The sequence below is a fragment of the Ostrea edulis genome, chromosome 7 (genome assembly GCF_947568905.1).
Source record: "Ostrea edulis chromosome 7, xbOstEdul1.1, whole genome shotgun sequence".
NCBI lineage: Eukaryota > Metazoa > Mollusca > Bivalvia > Ostreida > Ostreidae > Ostrea > Ostrea edulis.
In genome coordinates, this window is record NC_079170.1 from 75,306,791 (window position 1) to 75,330,656 (window position 23,866).

Genomic DNA, 23,866 nt, shown 5'->3' on the forward strand with positions numbered 1-23,866 from the left:
TATTTGAATAATTGTCGATTTACCGATTTCTTCGAGTGATTTCTCAGAGATGGCTGAAATTTTCAGGAATAATATCTTATGAAATGACCTTGCTATAATTCTTTTTGTTTTTACAAAATTCACTTCCGGTCGGAAAATATGGCCGATTTTCTGTTTCTCAAAAGGAATTTTGTCCAGCATTTTTCTTGGAAAAAGTAAAATATAGGTTCATCAAACATTCAGGGATGATCAATCTCCGTTTGTAGGCGTGCAGTAGTTGGTTGAACATGTCGACCGTCACTTCCTGTCGTCACCGGAAGTGATGGAAAGAATTGCAAATTTCAAACTTTTTCCTTTAAATTGAAACCTATACTAGTTTATTAAGTCTCTTTCAAAGTGTCAAAAGAATATTGACTCTGTCGGTAGTCAAAACGACTACTTCCGCTTTCTTGATAAAATACCTTTTTAATTTTCGTCTCTTTGTCCCTATAAATCTCGCTTATATTTGAAGTCTTTCATATGATTTTCACATGTCTTAATAAAAGTATCAACTTCCAAAGTTTTGATCGTTTTGTTTCTCAAAATTGACTTCCGGTCGGTAGTAACCTACTACTTTTTCTTTCTTAGGTTTACTTTTTTTTTTGAGAACTCTTTCAGATAGAGACGTGAAATTTTCAGGGAATATAGACAGTAAAGAGTCGCTGTCATTTATACGAAAACGCATCTGAATAGTACTTCCGGTCGTCACCGGAAGTTACGAGAAAGGAGTAAAAAATTCGATAACACATTTCTCATTCATTGTTAAGGCACATTTTCTGATATATTTAAATGGTTTTTGTAGGAACAGAAAGCTCTTTACCGGAAGTGGTCTAACGGAAGACCTACTCATTACTAGTAATGAGTGTCTAGTTATTATTTTTTTTTTTTCCCTTTCGTCTCCGAGACCGTTTGATGGATTTTCCTGAAACTTTCACAGGTTATAGGGAACGATGGTACCTCGAGGCATTTTTTTCATTTTTTCAAAATTCACTTCCGTTCGTCAGATACGTCCGATTTTCCGGTTTTTGAAAGAAACTTTGTCCGGGGGTAAACTTGAAAACCACTAAAGATAATCGAATGAAACTTTCAGGGATGATAGATCTATTTTCTCTATGGTGCATGCACGTAATATTTTTTGTCGCCGTCACTTCCGGTCGTCACCGGAAGTGATCAAATAAATCATCAATTTCAAACTTTTTTCTTTCAAATTGAAAGCTACTTTGGTTTACTATATCTCGTTCTAATTCTCAAAAAATGTTGACCCCACCGGAAGTGGAATCTCCAACTTCCGGTTATATCAAAGAAAGACTATTCATTCTCTCATTTTTCAGTGCCATAAATCTCGGTCATGAAACTAGTTAATGAGTTGAGTTTTACATATATTATAGTCACTATAAATGTCTAGAGTAACGTCAAATATTTTTGTAAAATTCACTTCCAGTCGGCAAATACGGCTTATTAGCTGTTTTCGTTGTCTAGCGTTTTTCTCAGAAACAGTAAAAGATAGAGTCACCAAAATTTCAGAGTTAATAGATCTCACTTTGTAGGGGAGCAGTAGGGGGGTAAGAATGTCGGCCGTCACTTCCGGTCGTCACCGGAAGTGATTAATAAATCATAAATTTCAAACTTTTTTCTTTCAAATTGAAACCTATATCGGTTTATTAGGTCTCGTTCTAATTCTCAAAAACTATTGACCCCACCGGAAGTTGAATCTCCAACTTCCGGTTATATGAAAGAAAAACTATTCATTATCTCATTTTTCAGTACCATAAATCTCGGTCATAAAACAAGTTAATGATTTGAATTTTACATATGTTATAGACATTATAAATGTCTAGTGTAAATTGAAATATTTTTGTAGAATTTACTTCCGGTCATGAGATATGGGGTGGACATATTCAAACCTTGTTTTTTCAGTTTCTCAATAATGAATATAGATAGACGCTTGAAACTTGTAGAGTTGATCAACTAACATTAGTCCATTGTACACATACATTCAATTTTTTCGTCCGTCACTTCCGGTCTATACCGGAAGTATTTGAAAAATGTCGATTTTCCGATTTCTTTGAGTGATTTCTCAGAGATGGTGGATAGATTTTCTTGAAATTTTCAGGAATAATGTCTTCTGAAATGACCTTGCTATAATTATTTTTGTTTTTATAACATTCACTTCCGGTCGGAAAATATGGCCGATTTTCTATTTCTCAAAAGGAATTTTGCCCAGTATTTTTCTTGGAAAAGGTAAAATATAGGTTCATCAAATATTCAGGGATGATCATTTTCCGTTTGTAAGCGTGCAGCAGGGGGTTGAACATGTCGACCGTCACTTCCTGTCGTCACCGGAAGTGATGGAAAGAATCGCAAATTTCAAACTTTTTCCTTTAAATTGAAACTTATACTAGTTTATCAACTCTCTTTCAAAGTGTCAAAAGAATATTGACTCTGTCGGTAGTTAAAACGACTACTTCCGGTTTGTGGTTTAAAATATCTTTTTACTTTTCGTCTCTTTGTTCCCATAAATCTCGCTTATATTTGAAATCTTTCATATGATTTTCACATGTCTTAATAAAAGTATCAACTTCTAAAGTTTTGATAATTTTGTTTTTCAAAATTGACTTCCGGTCGGTGGTAACCTACTACTTTTTCTTTCTCTAATCTACTTCTTTTTGTTGAGAACTCTTTCAGATAGAGACGTGAAATTTTTAGGGAATATCGACAGTAAAGAGTCGCTGTCATTTATAGGAAAACGCATCTGAATAGTACTTCCGGTCGTCACCGGAAGTTACGAGAAAGGAATAAAAAATTCGACAATACATTTCTCATTCATTGTTAAGGCATATTTTCTGATACATTTAAATGATTTTCGTAGGAATAGAAAGCTCTTTACCGGAAGTGGTCTAACGGAAGACCTACTCATTACTAGTAATGAGTTTCTAGTTAGGGTCTTCCGTCTTCAGCGGAAGACCCTTCTATTATTCTATTGTTGATTTTTCACTTTTCTTCTTATTATTATTATTATTAGGGTCTTCCGTCTTCAGCGGAAGACCCTTCTATTATTCTATTGTTGATTTTTCACTTTTCTTATTATTAGGGTCTTCCGTCTTCAGCGGAAGACCCTTCTATTATTCTATTGTTGATTTTTCACTTTTCTTATTATTAGGGTCTTCCGTCTTCAGCGGAAGACCCTTCTATTATTCTATTGTTGATTTTTCACTTTTCTTATTATTATTATTATTATTCTTTTTTTTTCTCCTTACCGATTTTTGTGCAGAAGATTTCTCGGAGATGTCTGGATCAATTTGCTTCAAATTTTCAGGATTGATGCGTTGCCATTTGAAGTTTGTACCGCCGTTTCAATTTTTGAAAAATCACTTCCGGTTGGAAGTTATCCCCCTTTTATCGATTTTCAGATGACCATTTTGTCCAGACAAAAACTCAAAAACGATAAAAGCTAGAGTGCTGAAATTTTCAGTGATGTTAGAAGACATATTGTAGTTGTGCACCTGGGTTTTCAAAATTTCCGGAAGTGCCTAGTATGGAAGCTCGGTAGGGGTCGAAAATGGAGTTTAAAAAAGTGTCTCATTTTTCTCCACGTTTTAAATCATAACTTTTTACTCGTAACTATTTTGCTTAGACATATATAACAAAAGTTGTACAGTTTATTGAGATCTTTCGTGTCATATCAAGAAATGGGCCCATAGGCCTCATGGCTTGCCTGAACCATTGAGTTTCTGTTACAATGATTAACTTTTTTCTCACGAAACTTTTGATAAGACATGTAGAATAAAAGTTGTTCAGGTTTGCAAGATCTATCTAATGATATCAAAAAATAGGCCTCAGGGCGTCATGGCTCGCCTGAACAGTCGAATTTGTATCACAATTAATAACATTAATAACTTTTTTCTCGAGAAACTTTTGACAAGACATGTAGAACAAAAGTTGTTCAGTTTCGCAAGGGTTAACTAACGATGTTAATAAATAGGCCTGCGGGTCTCATGGCTCACCTGAACAGTTGGATTATTGTTGCAATCTATAACATTTTTGTCAAGAAACTTATAATAAGACATCTTGAACAAAAGTTGTTCAGTTTTGCAAGATCTTTCGAACAACATCATGAAAAAGGCGAACAGGCCTCATGGCTCGCCTGAAGAGTTTGATTAGTGTCACAATCAATAGCTTTTTTCTGGAGAAACTTTTGATAAAACATGTAGACCAAAAGTTGTTCAAGTTTGCAAGATCTTTCAAACGATATCAAGAAAAAGGCCCACGGGCCTTATGACTCGCCTTAACAGTCTGATAAATGTCGCAATCAATAACTTTTTTCTTAAGAAAATTTCCATAGGACATGTAGAAAAAAATTTGTTCAGTTTTGCGAGATATATCTAGAATGATATAAAAAAAAAAATAGGCCTCCGGGCGGCATGACTCGCCTGATCAGTCGAATCTGTATCGCAGTAAATAAGATTATTAACTTTTTTCTCGAAAAAAAAGCTGACCCCTTTAATTAGTTGCCGAGAGGTAGAGAGAGTCTTTAATTTATAACATTTAAATGATCAATATTTGTAAAACATTACCAAAGCTAAATTGTACGTCTAGACAATATATTTGTATCATTATTTATGAACGAAAATGTCAGTCAAATTCTTATCTAATCACATCTAAATTTGGACGGAAGACCCACTCGTTGCTCGCAACGAGATCGAATCTAGTTATTATTATTATTCTTTTTTTTTCTCCTTACCGATTTTTGTGCAGAAGATTTCTCGGAGATGGCTGGATCGATTTGCTTCAAATTTTCAGGATTGATGCGTTGCCATTTGAAGTTTGTACCGCCGTTTCAATTTTTGAACAATCACCTCCGGTTGGAAGTTATCCCCCTTTTATCGATTTTCAGATGACCATTTTGTCCAGACAAAAACTCAAAAACGATAAAAGCTAGAGTGCTGAAATTTTCAGTGATGTTAGACGACATGTTGTAGTTGTGCACCTGGGTTTTCAAAATTTCCGGAAGCGCCTAGTATGGAAGCTCGGTAGGGGTCGAAAATGGAGTTTAAAAAAGTGTCCAATTTTTTTCCACGTTTTAAATCAGAACTTTTTACTCGTAAATATTTTGTTTAGATATATATAACAAAAGTTGTACAGTTTATTGAGATCTTTCGTGTCATATCAAGAAATAGGCCCATGGGCCTCATGGCTCGCCTGAACCATTGAATTTCTGTAACAATGATTAACTTTTTTCTCACGAAACTTTTGGTAAGACATGTAGAATAAAAGTTGTTCAGTTTTGCAAGATCTATTTAAAGATATCTTAAAAAAGGCTTCCGGTCGTCATGGCTCGCCTGAACAGTCGAATTTGTATCGCAATTAATAACATTGATAACGTTTTTCTCGAGAAACTTTTGATAAGACATGTAGAACAAAAGTTGTTCAGATTCGCAAGCGTTAACTAACGATGTGAAGAATAAGGCCTGTGGGTCTCATGGCTCACCTGAACAGTTGGGTTATTGTTGCAATCTATAACATTTTAGTCAGGACACTTTAAATGAGACATCTAGAGCAAAAGTTGTTCAGTTTTGCAAGATGTTTCAAACAACATCATGAAAAAGGCGAACGGGCCTCATGGCTCGCCTGAACAGTTTGATTAGTGTCACAATCAATAACTTTTTTCTCGAAAAACTTTTGATAAGACATATAGAACAAAAGTTGTTCAGTTTTGCAAGATTTTTCAAACGATATCAAGAAAAAGGCCCACGGGCCTTATGACTCGCCTTAACAGTCTGATAAATGTCGCAATCAATAACTTTTTTCTCAAGAAAATTTTAATAGGACATGTAGAACAAAATTTGTTCAGTTTTGCGAGATATATCTAGAATGATATAAAAAAAAAAAATAGGCCTCCGAGCGACATGACTCACCTGATCAGTCTCGAATTTGTATCGCAGTAAATAACATTATTAACTTTTTTGTCGAAAAAAAGGCTGACCCCTTTAATTAGTGGCCGAGAGCGGCAGAGATTCTTTAATTTATAGCACTTAAATGATCAATATTTGTAAAACATTACCGAAGCTAAATTGTACGTCTAGACAATATATTTGTATCATTATTTATGAATGAAAATCTCAGTCAAATTCTTATCTCATCACATCTAAAATTGGACGGAAGACCCACTCGTTGCTCGCAACGAGATCGCATTTAGTTATTAGGGTCTTCCGTCTTCAGCGGAAGACCCTTCTATTATTCTATTGTTGATTTTTCACTTTTCTTATTATTATTATTATTATTCTTTTTTTTTCTCCTTACCGATTTTTGTGCAGAAGATTTCTCGGAGATTTCTGGATCAATTTGCTTCAAATTTTCAGGATTGATGCGTTGCCATTTGAAGTTTGTACCGCCGTTTCAATTTTTGAAAAATCACTTCCGGTTGGAAGTTATCCCCCTTTTATCGATTTTCAGATGACCATTTTGTCCAGACAAAAACTCAAAAACGATAAAAGCTAGAGTGCTGAAATTTTCAGTGATGTTAGACGACATGTTGTAGTTGTGCACCTGGGTTTTCAAAATTTCCGGAAGCGCCTAGTATGGAAGCTCGGTAGGGGTCGAAAATGGAGTTTAAAAAAGTGTCTCATTTTTCTCCACGTTTTAAATCATAACTATTTACTCGTAAATATTTTGCTTAGACATATACAACAAAAGTTGTACAGTTTATTGAGATCTTTCGTGTCATATCAAGAAATGGGCCCATAGGCCTCATGGCTCGCCTGAACCATTGAATTTCTGTTACAATGATTAACTTTTTTCTCACGAAACTTTTGATAAGATATGTAGAATAAAAGTTGTTCAGGTTTGCAATATCTATCTAATGATATCAAAAAATAGGCCTCAGGGCGTCATGGCTCGCCTGAACAGTCGAATTTGTATCACAATTAATAACATTAATAACTTTTTTCTCGAGAAACTTTTGACAAGACATGTAGAACAAAAGTTGTTCAGTTTCGCAAGGGTTAACTAACGATGTTAATAAATAGGCCTGCGGGTCTCATGGCTCATCTGAACAGTTGGGTTATTGTTGCAATCTATAACATTTTTGTCAAGAAACTTTTAATAAGACATCTTGAACAAAAGTTGTTCAGTTTTGCAAGATCTTTCGAACAACATCATGAAAAAGGCCAACGGGCCTCATGGCTCGCCTGAACAATTTGATCAGTGTCACAATTACTAACTTTTTTCTCGAGAATCTTTTGATAAGACATGTAGAACAAAAGTTGTTCAGTTTTGCAAGATCTTTCAAACGATATCAAGAAAAAGGCCCACGGGCCTTATGACTCGCCTTAACAGTGATAAATGTCGCATAACGTTATACTCGTAAATATTTTTTTTAGACATATAGAACAAAAGTTGTACAGTTTATTGAGATCTTTCGTGCCGCATCAAAAAATGGGCCCATGGGCCTCATGGCTCGCCTGAACCATTGAATTTCTGTTACAATGATTAACTTTTTCCTCACGAAACTTTGATAAAACATGTAGAATAAAAGTTGTTCAGTTTTGCAAGATCTATATAATGATATCAAAAAATAGGCCTACGGGCGTCATGGCTCGCCTGAACAGTCGAATTTGTATCACAATTAATAACATTAATAACTTTTTTCTCGAGAAACTTTTGATAAGATATGTAGAACAAAAATTGTTCAGATTCGCAAGCGTTACTAACGATGTTAAGAATAAGGCCTGCGGGTCTCATGGCTTACCTGAACAGTTGGGTTATTGTTGTAATATATAACATTTTAGTCAAGAAACTTTTAATGAGACATCTAGAGCAAAAGTTGTTCAGTTTTGCAAGATGTTTCAAACAACATCATGAAAAAGGCGAACGGGTCTCATGGCTCGCCTGAAGAGTTTGATTAGTGTCACAATCAATAGCTTTTTCTGGAGAAACTTTTGATAAAACATGTAGACCAAAAGTTGTTCAGGTTTGCAAGATCTTTCAAACGATATCAAGAAAAAGGCCCACGGGCCTTATGACTCGCCTTAACAGTCTGATAAATGTCGCAATCAATAACTTTTTTCTTAAGAAAATTTCCATAGGACATGTAGAACAAAATTTGTTCAGTTTTGCGAGATATATCTAGAATGATATAAAAAAATAGGCCTCCGGGCGGCATGACTCGCCTGATCAGTTGAATCTGTATCGCAGTAAATAACATTAACTTTTTTCTCGAAAAAAAGCTGACCCCTTTAATTGGTTGCCGAGAGGTAGAGAGAGTCTTTAATTTATAACATTTAAATGATCAATATTTGTAAAACATTACCAAAGCTAAATTGTACGTCTAGACAATATATTTGTATCATTATTTATGAACGAAAATGTCAGTCAAATTCTTATCTAATCACATCTAAATTTGGACGGAAGACCCACTCGTTGCTCGCAACGAGATCGAATCTAGTTATTATTATTATTATTATTCTTTTTCTCCGGTACTTTTTTGTCCGGTAGTGTTCTCAGAAACTACAAAAGGGATCGATATGAAACTTTCCAGGATGATAGTATAGCGTTTGTAGATGTGCATAGTGATAGTCATTTTGTCTGCACATGCATGCACGCGCGCGCACGTGCACTGCAATTTTGGTACAAAAATTGGAAAATCAGAATATTAAGGGGATCGATATGAAACCTAAATAGGATGGTAGTATATCATTTGTAGATATGAAAAATGATAGTAATTTTGTCTGCACGCGCACGCATGCGCGTGCACATGCATTACAAAATTTGTACACTAACTTTGGAATCAGTCTAACTTTTTTGTTGTTCATTGAAATGGCTTGATATTCATATCATAGGTAGATATTGAGACCCTTAACTGATTTGCATGGTCAAAATTACCAATTTGCACGCGCATGCACGTGAGCTTCATTTTGATTGGATAGTACTAAAACGTTTGTAACTATCTTATTTATGAAGCGAATGAGTTGATATTCACAGCATACGTAGACAATATGTGTATCTATATATTGGTGTAACAAAAAATGCCAACGCACACGCGCATGCGCGTGCGACGTTTTTCAAATGTTCGATTTTTAAAGGACGATAACGTTTTTGTTTTTCATGAAATTCTATTGATATTAAGGTTTTAGATGTGTCTTGGTACTCCTTACAAATTGCTGTGGTTAGAATTACTGCTCAGCACGTGCATGCACGTTTGCTGAATTCTGATTGGACAATTTTAAAATCGCTATAACTTCCTTATATTTGGTGGAAACGTTATGAAATTCATACTGTGGGTATATGATACAAATGCCTGTTGAACGACATCAACAGAAATTCGAAACCATACACGCGTGCGCGTGTATGCACGTGCAACGCTTTCTTTCATTTCTTGGTACTGAAATGACCATATTAAACGTACTACACGTAATTAAAGGCTAAAATAAAATGATTTTTGCTATAGATTCACAAGGACATCAATCTGATTAAAATCAGATCCTCGATCCGCTCCTTTATTTCTTTTGATTTGTCGCTACTCGAGGATCTGAATCAACTCGCTTAGAGGTCACGTCCCGGTGACCTTTGTTTCATCCAATCAAATCTCACCTGTATACCAGCTGCAGCGAATTGCGGAACGCTGAAAAATTTAGGTGCTGTTGAAAAAGTCCGAGAATATCGAAAGTAAACAAATAAAGATGGCCGCCGCCAACGTATTGTCGTCGACACCCCAAAAAACCTATGTACTTGGCAATGTTTGTGTTATTTGCGGGTTTGCGTTTATTCAACATTTAAAGAATGCTGATGGAACGATAACAGTCACGAAATATCTAGATAGGAAGTTCAAAATGTCAAAGGAACGGAAAGAAACTATCGAAAAGGTCGTAGGGTTTGAGGTAAAAGTTGATGCAGAGAGTGGGGTCTGTCAGAAATGCTATCGTTCTGCTGAAAAGGTAATTAGAATGGAAAAAGAATCCACCGAGTTACGTGAGAACTTAAAGAAGACAACATCTACAGTGCAACAAACTCTTCTATTATCACTTCCCTCACCGAAACGGTCCATTATTTCCAAACGAATGCTTCGCAGCCCAACTGTCTCGCAGCCAGCTAAGAAACCAGTGGATCCCCTTTTTAAGATTTCTTACATTAAGCCAGTGACTATGAATCCATTTTCTGACTTAACTAACTTATCCAACTTGAGTGGTCAAGCACATCTACCCCAAATCGCTGCTAAACCAGTGGCCCAGTCAACACCCGAGAATGAAAGTAAACCTGTCACTGTCAGAAGATCACTTGGGAAAACTTTTGAAACCACAGTTCCATTATTGCAAGGAGAAGTTGAGGTAAATAGATACATAGAAAGCATGTTGTTCTTCGTTATACTGTTAGTAGTTTTTTGTGTGTGTTCTTTTGAATAAGCTATATGTAACATGAAGGTACAAATGAACAATGTACCTATGTAATGCGCAATTTCCGAGATATCAGCTCTTTTGTGATAGAGGACAGGTACGTTCAGTATTCTGTTGAATGCTTGGGGTGGGTACAAGATGTATACAAACATTATAGACTTGCTATGTAGATATTTGTTTTAAGGAGACAATGTAGGAAAGTGTCAATTTTGTTTAATAATCAGCAGTTGATGTATATTAAACAGACCATCTCAAAAATAATTTCTTTCAATTAGGCCATCAAATATGAAATTATTATTTATTTCCTCTTCTGCACGAGTGATATATTTTATATCAAAGAAAGATGATGCACATGATTTTCAATTTTTGTTGTGATAGGCATTTGTACCCACCGAATGAATATAAAAACAGAAAGGAGTTCAACAAAGGGACATATGTTGTGGGCAACTCAGAAATTGCATATCATATATATCATATACAACATTCTTAGAATAGCCACCGAAATTACAGAGAGAAAAGTTGTTTATATTATTTATTTTCTCTCCAATATTCTTTAAGAATTGGTTAAATATTAGAGATTAATCCAAACCACCCTAGAACATTGCTCTCATTGAAGATTAAATGAAGAAATATTTTTTGTGTAGATGACACTTGTAATTACCTTGATAAATTTCATCAAAGCCAATTTAAAAGTATGCATTATATTGATTGATTACGATAATTAAAAAATATCCTTCATGTTCAATTTGTTGGCTTAATATAGCCTACCTGCACCTTAATTGAGGCTGTAATCAGTGTTTATAAATTTGTATACTCATAACTCTCAAAATCAATTTGGAGAAAATAAGTATTTCCTTCAGACCTATTGGAATTTTGACTTGGATACTAGCAGAAACACTTATATTATTGGACTTAACAATATTCATTGATAGATAGATAAAGATTTATTTCTAGTAGGTGAATATTGCACAGCATGGAAAACTATAAGGTCTGCAGAGTTTAATTTTGACCAACCATTTTCAGTAAAAGTACAAATAACTCTTATATGAAACATATCAACAAACAACACATATAACATGATGATGACCAAAACTATTACATGATTTCCACTCCAATGTTGTTTTAAGATTTTTTAATAAAGATTTGTTTCCTAGTTTGATTATTTTTTGGAAGTTGAAGCTTAAACAAATTTTACATGACAATGAAATATAGTATTGTCTTCAGCTTAATTAATTGTATAAGACTGATGTTTTATATATAAAAAAAAAAATATGTCATTAAAAATATATTAATCATATTGAAACCAATAAAACAAATATTAAGTTGTATGACTTGCAGGTGTATCAACCCCTATTGTGTGAAAAATTCAGCAATTTATCATTAATATCTTTGGTGAATTTCCTTATGAAATGGTTTGAAGATGAATTATACATTTATGAGAATAACTTGAGGCATTTAAATAAGTCAATAGTGTGAAAGATGGCATAGACATATTTTGACAGTCAAAATAATTTTATGATGAGAGAATTAAAATAAATATTAAAATAATCTTTATGATTCTAAAAGATAAATTTGTATGATACTTCATTTGTTGCCAAAGGTATACGTGTGTGTAATTATTAATTTATAAACACAGTTGCTAATAAATTCACAAGTTCTTCCATTTCCTATCAAATTAACAAAAGTACAATAACTTTTTGTGATCAGTACTCGTTTTGCTCCACCAGTCTCAGATATCATGCCTCTGCAGATTTTATCTTGTCCATATATCATTCTTGGATAAAATTTTTGCTGTCACATACAGTTGTTCTGCTTTAATAGCTTAATAGTGCTTATAAATATATATAGTAAATTACATTTGCTTAGTTTCTTTGTTGTTTTATTTGGTTTATTGTTTTATAGCTCTCTTGAATTGTGAGTTTTTCTGATCACCTGTTGTCTGACCATCTCTATCAGTAAACGTTTAGCATTTACTACCCATTTGACCGTTATTAATCAAACTTGGCAAAAAGCATCATTGAGTGAAGCTCATGTATGTTGACCATAGGGATAGCATAATTTACTGTGTTTAGTTTTTACATACAGGCCAGATGCCTTATCTATCAAAATTGGTAGGAATCACCCTGCCTGACAGTATATACATACAGAGAGCAAAATGACAACCAAATAGGTGCATTTGTGCACCCCCCCCCCCTTTCAAACAAGAAGTTAGTATACCACAGGTCTGCTCAATTATTTTCAGCATGCACTTGATTTAAATAATATCCATGATGTTTCTTATGTGGATTGATTATGAGTAGATTTTCCGGTCATATGGTCAATCAAATCTGGACATTGGAAATACTGTGCTTAATATTTTGAAAACCCTTTGTTTGACATACATCGAACTTGGTACACTGGTTCATCATAAGGAGTAGATGAGCTCTATTTATTTTGGGTTCATATGGTTATAGGTCAAGTGTCTAACTGAACTTAGCAATATATTGTCTCCTATATTTTAAGAATCATTTGACACCCACATTGGTACACCCTAAATAGTAGATGACCCTATTAGATTTTTAGGTCACATACTCAAGGGTAAATTCACCCTGGACATAGGAAGATATTGTCCTGTCATTATTTTGAATTGTTTTTGCACTACATGTACTACCAATTAAATGACACATCTGTATAACCCAATCCAATTTTTGCACCACATGTTTTTTGAAGCATTACTTGTTTTATTTGGCCTTGTGCAAGAAAAAACTTTTTTTTCTTAAAAATTAGTAGCAATGTAAAATTAATTTCAAATCATTAAGGTAGTACTCTACATCGTCATAATGGCTGACTTCCTTTAAAAACATGGATGACAAAATCGATATCAGCAATATTTGACTTTTCCTTTTCAATTTAAATACCTATCCGAGTAGCTCAGTAGGTTAGAATACCGACTGCTGAACTGTACGTCGCAGGTTCGAGTCCAGCAGGGGTTTTAAGTTTTTTTCAGATTACCTTCTACTAAAACTGTATTTTTTGACAAAATAAAGTAAATTTGAAAATTTTCAAATTCAAAATATTTTTGTACATAACCTACACTTTTCATCTACATCAAATTTCTCTGGTGTAGCATACCTCCTTAATTCAGGTAGTAATTTTAAATTTGTAAAAGACATACTTAAGAGTAAGGAGTTTGAAAATGGTTTATCGTCCACATGATCCAAATGACCTCCGAGTACATATATGAAGCATCATGGATTATGTGAGTGGGTGGCTCATGGGCCTTTTGTTCCAGTTTCTGTTTCAAAGTTCTTGTTTTGCATGCATGTTAAGAATTTTTCTCTTAAATTTCAGGTGCATTTCTTTTTAACTAACTCCATATTGACTTGCCAGATCCGACGAGAATGAGGTAATTATATATGAATAAAATGTACATTACGACTATTGCATATAAAGTATTTTTCATTTCATTTTTAAATATTATTTTGATAACTGAATAAGGTTTATTGTATTTTGTATCACATGTGTACAAAAATGTTTGCTGTTTGTGTTTTCGTATCTCATATATACAAAGATGTTTGCTATGTGTTTTTGTATTCAGACATCTTTTATAACTTGATAGATATCTATATCCTATCCAAGTGGAAAGCGGACAGCGCTGGTAATGAATGATGCTCACAAGAAAATGTGTAAAGCTATTTTCAAGTCGGACAATGTTGAAAAAAACTGTGCTTGATGTGCTTGCCACCTCAAACCCTGATGATGTGGTTATGGCACCTACCAAGATTGTTCAGGCAGAAACCAAAGCAATTTGCAAAAGAAATTCAGGCTCCCTGTTACTGAAGAAGGATCATGACAGTATGATGACCTTTACATGGAACAAATTTCATAAGGATTTGGAAGTGCGTGCTCCTAACCTGTTGAGGGTAATCAGTGCAGTTGTCAGTGATGTTCCAGTGGCACCATCAGAGAAAAAGTTTATGAATATCTTGCACACAATTGCAACAGGATGTCATGGCCGTAGCCAAGAAATGTCTGGGCTGCACTATTGTATTGCTTTTTTGCTTGTTCATGGTGGATGCACTCAAAGGGTAAGACATGTAAAACACAATAAAGAAATAATGACCTGATGAAGATCATACCTGATTCATGCAAATTTTTTTCAATAACTTGGCCATTGTAAATACACAGTTATTTCATTTTCATATAGGATATTCAAAGACTTGCTAAAATTGGACTTTGTGTAAGCCCTGGATCTGTGCACAACAAGTTGGCATCCTGGATTTACAAACTGGATGAAGATGTTATTCAGTTGAAGAAAGATTGGTCAGAAGGAGGAAATGTGAAGTATCAGTTGGTCGGAGACAACTGGGACAAAAACATTCTCCCAGCTTTCAGGTAAGCAGTTCTTTTGGTACTTAAACTTATAGTGTCACATGATGTGTTCATCAGTCGTAACAATAACTGCAGTACATGTAATATTAATGAAAGTCAATGTACTGTGGTCTCTCACATGTAACCACTTCAATAAAGGTAACTCTCATTGACAATGTCGATATCTTAGTTACAGTATACCTTTCCTATACTTTCAGGACATCACAACAGAAAACTTTGTCATTACACCTGTTCAATGTTGTTGTGGTTGTGGATAGGATAATTCCAACTGCCAGAGGTGTGGAAAATAGTGATGAACTGAAAACTGACATTAAATTGGAGACATTCATACCATCCATTGAGGAACAAACTATTCTGATGGATGAACTTGTCTTCCACTTTGTTACTTCAGTGATCAAGGGAGTTCCTCAGATGAAAGCAGAATTTGCCAATATTTATCCTGCTCATCTGACTCATCCATACAGTGCACAAGCAGGTGAAAAAACAAAACAGGTAATTTTTCAATAACGTTTTGAAAATCGACATGTCTTAACATATTTCAATACATGAAAATTTATGCTTGTTCCTTATTTTGATTAGTATCCATTAGGATTATTCGATACAAATGAGACAAAGACAGCTGATATGATTCAGCTACTTCGGGATTTGCAGTCCAAATATGTTCCATTACAAGATGATCACATAGTGGAATCAGTGTTTTTTGGTGGTACGTCTTTTATTATATATCTTAATGAGCTGTGGGAACTTATCATTTCAAATTGTTGATTAGTCTATCCATCCATCAACACTTTTTATGAAATGATGACTTGAAACAGTTTCAAATTTATGCCGAGCATAAGATGAAGACACCTATAATTTGATTTAATCATGCCATGTACTATCTGTCTGACCAACAATACTTTAGTGTGACAGGAATTAGATTTACATGTACATGTATATATACATTCACTCCCAAACAAGGATCTTCCTTCCAGAACATTTATAATGTACTTTAATTGAAAATGTGTTTTTTTTTCAGGGATGGGATCATTTACATAGAAACTATAATTAAATACTTTAAACTACATTGATGATTTTGTTAATTACATGCAATTATAAGTGCATAATGTACATTGATTTTAACCATTGTGATAAATTACTCTCCATTACTTTGAACCAAATACATTGCATTTACTGAAGTTTATTTCAAAAATAAATTAGACATAATGAGGCATTTATTCATTGCATAAACAACCCTTGAAAAACAGTTTTTAGACAGTTTCATTCAATCAACTTCAAATTTTAAAGTTTGAATAAAGGATGTAATTGAAAATACTGTACTTTTCAGAATGTTTAAAATACATTCAATTACTTGTAATTGAAAGTAAAGTCGATTACAAATACATCCAATTACTTATAACATGTATTTAAATACAGCTATTTATTTACATTTTTGAATTACTCCATCTCTGGTTTTGTAATGTTGGTTATTGATTTTCATATGATTAAAGATGGGTATGTGTAAAGATGAAGATTCCATCCCATTGAACAATAATTCTATTTTATAGGTGACAGACTAACAGATGAACGTGTACAATGTGCACAGCAGTCAGTTCTCAATGGAGAGACAGCAGAGTCCAGACTTGAAGGATTTATCTCTAAAATTGAAGACTTTCATCGTCTAATGAATTTCTTGGAGGTATCTACTATCTTAAACAATTTTTAAAATGATTTTCAGTAGCGTTTATATGTTCTTAGGTTACCCGAGTCACTCAGATGACCTATTGCTCAGCCATATGTTTCTGTCGTCCATTAACAATTGAAATTTTTTACTTCCTCTTCATAACTATATACCATTCCAAGAAGAATCTTTTTGGAAAAAGGAGACATACATTGTAAATTTCAGGACTCCTGCACCCATGAAGCCTATTTCAAAGAAGCAAATGGGGATGTACCAAATTGTGAATTTGACAACCCCAGGGTTCTGACTCTAAGCCATGTCTAAAATAGTCATCCATTGGTATGGGCATTTAGGGGTATCATACAAAGTTTGATATCCTTAATATATATGATGATATATTGTGTGACACCCCCACCCCCCATTTTGGTTTTTTTGTAGTAATAGTGATTGAGAAGAATGCAAGACTAGAACCCATGTAGCAAAGGATGAACCCCCTCCCCAATCCTGCAATTTTGAAGATCTTGCAACTACATGTACTTGTTCATTTGCTTTTCAAGTCTCAACTTAACTTCCAAGGTGCCTCTCCCTCTTGAAAAAAAAAGTGCCACAGGCTTGTATAAAAAAAAATTGTATTCATTATTTTAACATTTATATATACCTATTTTCAGGCTATCTGCAGGCTCACCTACAGCACAGATTCTGGAGGAGACAGAGGAACTGCATGCTATTTTAGAAATCTATTGGATGCCAGGAATGTCAAAGGAGATGTGAAAAATGCGTATCGCCCATACAAACTTCTGTATTACACAATTTAAGATGCTATGTGCATTGTTCTGTTTTTCAAGAAATTCAACAGAAATGCTGATGAGGAAATTCCATTGCCTATTGACTTTGAAAAGTTTTCATCAAATGACAAGATCTCTTGGTTAAATGGAATCAGTCGTGAAATTTTACAGGAGTATTTTTTTGAATCACAAAATGACATCATGCATGATCTCCGAGAAATCATAACTGACATTAGCCATCCAGAAAACTATTACCTATCCAATCTTGAGAATGACAGAGTCCAGTGTCACTTTTGTCCCAAATCATATGCATATGTTGGGTCCCTGAAAGCACATGAAGAGAAGGTGCATGGTGCCAAAACCCCAATATCGAAACCTTCAAATGAAAAAGTGAAAGACGAATTGGGAGATCATTGTCGACTTTTATTCAAACTTGCATTACTGCACAAGAACTTGGATTCAGCAGTTGATATGGCCGATGGACACCGTAGTGTACGATAAGCGAAATATGAACTTCCAATTTATGTTAAAACGAACAAAACTAAGTATGCTATTGGATCTATCCACCTTGTTTCTTTAACAGAGGGTGTTCTGAATGGGGAGCAGAAGGAACGGTTAATTGCTAATAGATGTGTTAATTTACAAGGGGGAAAGAATAACAACATGGCCCTTGACGAATATGTGGAGCTACTCAACAGAGATAGCAAAGTTGTTTGTTCAGGTTTCCAAACAAAAGAAAGCATTCTGCGACATTCCAAGGAGTTTCCTCATATTGTCAACTTTGTAAAACACTTTGATTCTGTTTGTAATGTTACAACAAGAAAAGGATTTCATCACCTCCCATCTTATGCTGAAGATGTTCAGAAAATTGTAACTCAATTGTTTGATATTGATGCATTTACATTTGTGGAAGGTCGAAAGCTAAAATGCAAATCTCTGTGTACAAACAAAAACATTTTCAATGATTGTTTTAAAGGGTTTGCCACTCTTGTCCATAGACACAAGCCTCTGGTTGCTTTTCACCGTCTTGGAAACAAGCACATATAGGTTTCATTTCCATACACTTTTTAAGTGTGACAGTATATTGTATATATGGTTGTAATGATTTATTTATTTATGACATACTATATTGTTGATACCAGTACTTTGATTGTAGATTACATTGTGATATTACTGTTCCTCAACATCAATTTTATAACTAGTCAGTTAAGGGAATACAGTAATCTCGTAAAATGAAACTATCGTACATGTTTTGACTTGGTCATAAGTCATATTTTAAAGCTGAAGAGAATTGTTCTTTCAACATAACAGTTATTGAAATACAGCTGTAACAATTAACAGTAGTAAAAGTCAATGCATATTTAATATTTGTTTTTATTGATAAAATGTTTAATTATGATGGTTTAATCACCTGAACAATTCAAGTGAACTTTCATAGATTTCTAATACCTTCAGAGATGAGGATAACAAAGGTTGTGCACATTAACAAGAGTTAGAGTTCATTTACAAATAAAACTCAAGGGGATATTCTACATCATCATAATGGCTGACTTCCTATTAAAACATGAATGAAAATATGAATATCAGCAAAACTATTCTATGGATTTCAAATATTGTCTAGCCAAGTAGCTCAGTAGGTTAGCACATGGACTGCTAAACTGTAGATCACAAGTTTGAGTGCTCCTAACTTGTTGAGGTTCATATATATATACATCACTTAACTCTATTCTTAGTATATAGACTATCAGTGAGGTATAAGCATTCAATGCTGATTTTTTTCCCATCAATTTTTAAATAGTTAATATCAATAAATTTAGAGCTTATGTTTACTTGAGGTCTATTAGTTAACAAGAATTAAACAACACTTTGAATGTTTGACATAATTTAATATCGACTCCAAACATTTCATGTGTAAAAACATCAATAAGATAATATAATATCTATTCCAAACATTTCATGTTTAAGTAGCTCACTACACTAAAGCTCATACTCTTTATGACAATACGTCACAAGATGGCGATTTAAATTATTTGTAAAACTATTTATATCATTTGATTTGTTTGTCATCGTAGCTCAGTGGTTGAAGCATTGGGCTGAAGAAACGCAGATATCGAGTTCTCAAATCCGCCAGTGTTTTCTGTTCATATGTCTTAAAAATTGTTTTGAAAATCATGTTTTTATCCAAATTTGCATATTTTCTGACATTTGGCGTACATACATATTATATATCATCATATCTTTTATGATTAAATCAATTCGTACTAATTTGAGAAACTACTTCAGGGTGTAGTGAGCCACCTTAAAAAACATCAATAAGAAAATAAATATATTATAAGCATGTTGTTAGTCAGAGTTATCTGACAAGACATCTTGTTGACTGAGGTCAGACTCACTGGAACTATTTGAAAAATCACTCTCGGTGTCAAAATCTGGACAAAAGAAGAGCTTTTCTACCCCAAAAATGGAACTCTTTTCATCTGATTTAGTATAACACATATCGCAACAAAACTCACTCCCCATTTCTAATTCACCCAGCTCTTTTTCTTTTAAAAATGGTTCCATCATTGCTTTTCGTCTGCATTCTGTAGTTTTTAAAATGTTTTTTACTTCATCATCAACATGAAAAGAGTAAGAGTTGTACAAAATTAGAGCAACAGATTTTTGACTATCACGCCCAATTCTACCAATCTCTTGTATCAAATCTACAACACAGGTTGGCATACCATATATAATAACATTGTTAAAATTAACACAATCAATTCCCATACCTAAGGCAGTTGTAGCAATAAGAAGTTTCAAGTCACTGTTTGGATTTTTTAGACCATCAATGATTTTTTCTTTATTTTCCTTTGGAGTCTCTGAATGAAACATTTCAACCACTGTACAATTTGGAATCTCGGTAACAATATAAGTATACATATTTGATGCATCTTTGATAGATTTACAAAACAAAATACATCTTGGCAGTTTTTCTTCATTTAAAGCATCCACAATCCAGGACATTGACATTTCCAAGCTGTTTGGAATCTTGTGAACTGCTACTTTAATGTTAGGTTTGTTAGGTGAAATTCTGATCTCGATGGTATCCACACCTAGATCTAAAACCTTGTATACTCTACGAGAAATTTTTTTAGTACAAGTGGCACTCAATGCTAGGATAGATGCACGTGGAAATAAGGATCTCAATTCTCCAATATCCCCAAACCATTTTCGAAAGGCTTCTTTCTTCTCATCACTTTGACCCCTGCAAGGTTTGTTAAATATTAGTATTCAAAACAGGAGAGTTTTTTTAAATCTAGATTTCCTTGGCACTAGTGGCACTTAAATAACTAATACTCAGGTGACTGTGGGCCTCTTGTATATAGAATGTGATGTTTTGGATATATTTGTAACCCAAAATTATAAAGCGAATAACCTATTAATTAACACATATGTGTTTTACCTGTAGCATCATTTCATTAATTCAAAAGACTGTGACTGCTAAGGCAAACACATTAAAAAGATCATTGAAATGAGATGGTATGGTTCTTATGCATTTTAACAGACCCATTTTTGTTACTTTATAAGATTTTTTACCATAATCTAAGAAAACGGTCAGTTTAATTTTGTTAATAACCTGATGACTTTTTACTATTGGTGTCATGATTAATGATCTCTAGACGTCAAAATTTGTAAAATCTATGGAGAATCCACACAAGTGTATAAACACCTTGGTCTGTATACCAAATATCATTTATATTAAAAGTTATACAATTATATGTTAAAATTACATGTTGCAAAATAAACATCAAAATATATGCCTATAAAGTATTGGATACAAACTGCAGCTATTACAAGTTCTCAACTACATTTTTGTTGCTATACATTATGTATCATAACATTAATTTTCACTTATTCTTACATGTACTAATTCATGATTAATTGAGAAAATATTAGGCAAACAAAAGATGAGTTTATTTTTACCATTTTGCTATAGGCACTGTTAATCTCACAATTTTGCTCCCATACTTTCCCGTTTTTTAACAAATTACAGTACACGCAGTGACATTTTTTTATTGCCTAATGATACAACTAAAAAACTTACCATGTTGAAATTGTATGGACTTCATCAACAACTATAGTTGACACCTTATACTGCTGCAATTTGGATCTGAAAACTTTGTCTCCAACCAAAATTCCTGGTGAGGAAAATAGGTACTGAAAATTCCCATCTTCTATATCCTTTTCATCATCTGCATTACTTCCTACAAAAATAAAGACCTTACATGTACACTAAAAACAATGTATTTCTACACATTTGATTTGTCAAATTACTTCGATCAAATACTTTATACATACTTATTTTATAAGTGCATTTTCAAATGTATTTGAAATTGACCTTCATCTATGATAATTTAGTATAATTTAAAAATGTTGTCATCATTTGTAAATGTGTATTGTTGGTGATTAGAATAGATACAAGTCCAAGTAAGAAGCAAGTGGTTCCATATAGTTAGCTAGCATATTGTTGCAACAAATTATAAAGGAGCGGATTGAGGAGCTAATTTTATACACATTGCAAATTTTTTAAAACACTAATATATATATATATATATATATTGCATACATATTGTATCTGTTACAATGCAATATATGCTACATGTACAGTTCTTATTTCAAATGTGCACTTCAAATATATAGATACTTGTATGTGCTCCATTTGCTTTGTATGCTGCATGTTTTATTGTCTTCGTAAGTGCTGCCTGCCAAGAAATGATTTCTAAATGTGCTTTTTTCATAACAATAAACTGTCATGGCTTGTGAGTCTGTGACTCTTAACTTCTTTTTAAACTGAGATTTCTTTGAATATAATTTGGTTGTAACTTAAGATTATAAGAATTTTTCAACCACCCCACTCCAACAAAAAGAAGATAAAAATAAAATAAAGATCTGAAAGGCTCATGGCTTATTTCGAATGCATACACGATCGTTTTTCATGTGCTTGCTATAAATGATAATACACTGTAGGTACGTGTTTGTATTTGTTTTTCCGTGTATATTATTTATATAGGATATATGATGTAAAATTAACCTTTTTGCACGGCTCTTATACCAGGAATACCATTCAGTCTCTCACATTGGTCCAGCATCAGAGCAACTAATGGTGAGCAAACGATAACCTTGCTTGCGTCGTCTTCCATCTCCAGTTCACGCTTCACAGACACCAGCATTTGATAAGGAAGAGACTTCCCGTAGCCTGTCGGCAAAACAGCCATACAATCCTTTCTCTCCAACAACAGTTCAAGCATTTGTTTTTGTTCCTTCTTCAGTTTATCGATCCCAAACTTCCGCAAAACTTTTCCAATCGCGATTTCTAATTCTTCGGCAGCCATTTTGTGATTCTTTCCGAAGTCGCTTTTCAAACATAAATTTTGATTGGTGGAAAAGGTTTTGCTTCCTAATTATATATTCTTGGACGAAAGGTCACCGGGACGTGACCTCTAAGCGAGTTGATTCAGATCCTCGAGTAGCGACAAATCAAAAGAAATAAAGGAGCGGATCGAGGATCTGATTTTAATCAGATTGCAAGGACATCACATTTTATTTGGGGGAGGTTTGGGGAACATATGTAACGGTCCCCGTTACAATTAGAACTAGTTATTATTATTATTATTATTTTTATTATTCTTTTTCTCCGGTACTTTTTTGTCCGGTAGTGTTCTCAGAAACTACAAAAGGGATGGATATGAAACTTTCCAGGATGATAGTATAGCGTTTGTAGATGTGCATAGTGATAGTCATTTTGTCTTCACGTGCATGCACGCGCGCGCACGTGCATTGCAATTTTGGTACAAAAAATGGAAAATCAGAATATTTAAGGAAGCGATATATAACCTAAATAGGATAATAGTATATCATTTGTACATATGAAAAATAATAGTTATTTTGTCAACACGCGCACGCATGCGCGTGCACGCGCATTACAAAATTTGTACACTAACTTTGGAATCAGTCTAACTTTTTTGTTGTTCATTGAAATGGCTTGAAATTCATATCATAGGTAGATATTGAGACCCTTAACTGATTTGCATGGTCAAAATTACTAATTTGCACGCGCATGCACGTGCGCTTCATTTTGATTGGATAATACTAAAACGTTTGTAACTATCTTATTTATGAAGCGAATGAGATGATATTCACAGCTTACGTAGACAATATGTGTATCTATATATTGGTGTAACAAAAAATGCCAACGCACACGCGCATGCGCGTGCAACGGTTTTTAAATGTTCAATTTTTAAAGGACGATAACGTTATTTGTTTTTCATCAAATTATATTGATATTAATGGTTTAGATGTGTCTTGGTACTCCTTACAAATTGCTGTGGTTAGAATTACTGCTCAGCACGTGCATGCACGTGTACTGAATTCTGATTGGACGATTTTAAAATCGCTATAACTTCCTTATAGTTGGTGGAAACGTTATGAAATTCACACTGTGGGTATATGATACACATGCCTGTTGAACGACATCAACAAAAATTCGGAATCATACACGTGTGCGCGTGTATGCGCGTGCAACGCTTTCTTTCATTTTTTGGTACTGAAATGACCATATTGAACGTACTACATGTAATTAAAGGCTAAAATAAAATGATTTTTTG

At 33.9% G+C, this 23,866-nt stretch overlaps 3 protein-coding genes across 3 annotated transcripts; 2 read left to right on the forward strand and 1 right to left on the reverse strand.

Annotated features, from left to right (window-relative positions):
• The first annotated feature begins 9,504 nt into the window (after positions 1–9,504).
• LOC125679473 (uncharacterized) lies at positions 9,505–14,101 on the forward strand. Its single transcript, XM_048918722.2, has 3 exons — positions 9,505–10,340; positions 13,737–13,791; positions 14,005–14,101. The coding sequence occupies exons 1-2, from the start codon at positions 9,696–9,698 to the stop codon at positions 13,788–13,790; spliced, it is 699 nt and encodes a 232-aa protein (XP_048774679.2). The 5' UTR covers positions 9,505–9,695; the 3' UTR covers position 13,791; positions 14,005–14,101.
• Positions 14,096–17,252, forward strand: LOC125653398 (uncharacterized). The gene is made up of 6 exons (XM_056145828.1): positions 14,096–14,473; positions 14,593–14,780; positions 14,975–15,269; positions 15,357–15,483; positions 16,325–16,455; positions 17,106–17,252. Exons 1-6 carry the CDS (start codon positions 14,096–14,098, stop codon positions 17,250–17,252), a joined length of 1,266 nt encoding a protein of 421 aa, XP_056001803.1.
• A 4,146-nt stretch (positions 17,253–21,398) lies between these two features.
• Positions 21,399–22,774, reverse strand: LOC130048778 (ATP-dependent DNA helicase RecQ-like; the record flags this gene model as incomplete). The annotated part of the gene is made up of 2 exons (XM_056145829.1): positions 22,294–22,774; positions 21,399–21,466 (listed from the first exon to the last, which is right to left on the reverse strand). Coding segments are annotated over exons 1-2 (369 nt in total), but the record flags the coding sequence as incomplete, so codon positions are not given.
• Between the last annotated feature and the right edge of the window lie 1,092 nt (positions 22,775–23,866).

Coding starts and splice junctions, on each gene's coding strand:
- LOC125679473 (XM_048918722.2), top strand. CDS start 9,696: ATGGCCGCCGCCAACGTATTGTCGTCGACACCCCAAAAAACCTATGTA. Junction 10,341..13,736: donor TATTGCAAGGAGAAGTTGAG/GTAAATAGATAC, acceptor CTTAAATTTCAG/GTGCATTTCTTTTTAACTAA.
- LOC125653398 (XM_056145828.1), top strand. CDS start 14,096: ATGTTGAAAAAAACTGTGCTTGATGTGCTTGCCACCTCAAACCCTGAT. Junction 14,474..14,592: donor ATGGTGGATGCACTCAAAGG/GTAAGACATGTA, acceptor ATTTTCATATAG/GATATTCAAAGACTTGCTAA. Junction 15,484..16,324: donor GGAATCAGTGTTTTTTGGTG/GTACGTCTTTTA, acceptor TCTATTTTATAG/GTGACAGACTAACAGATGAA.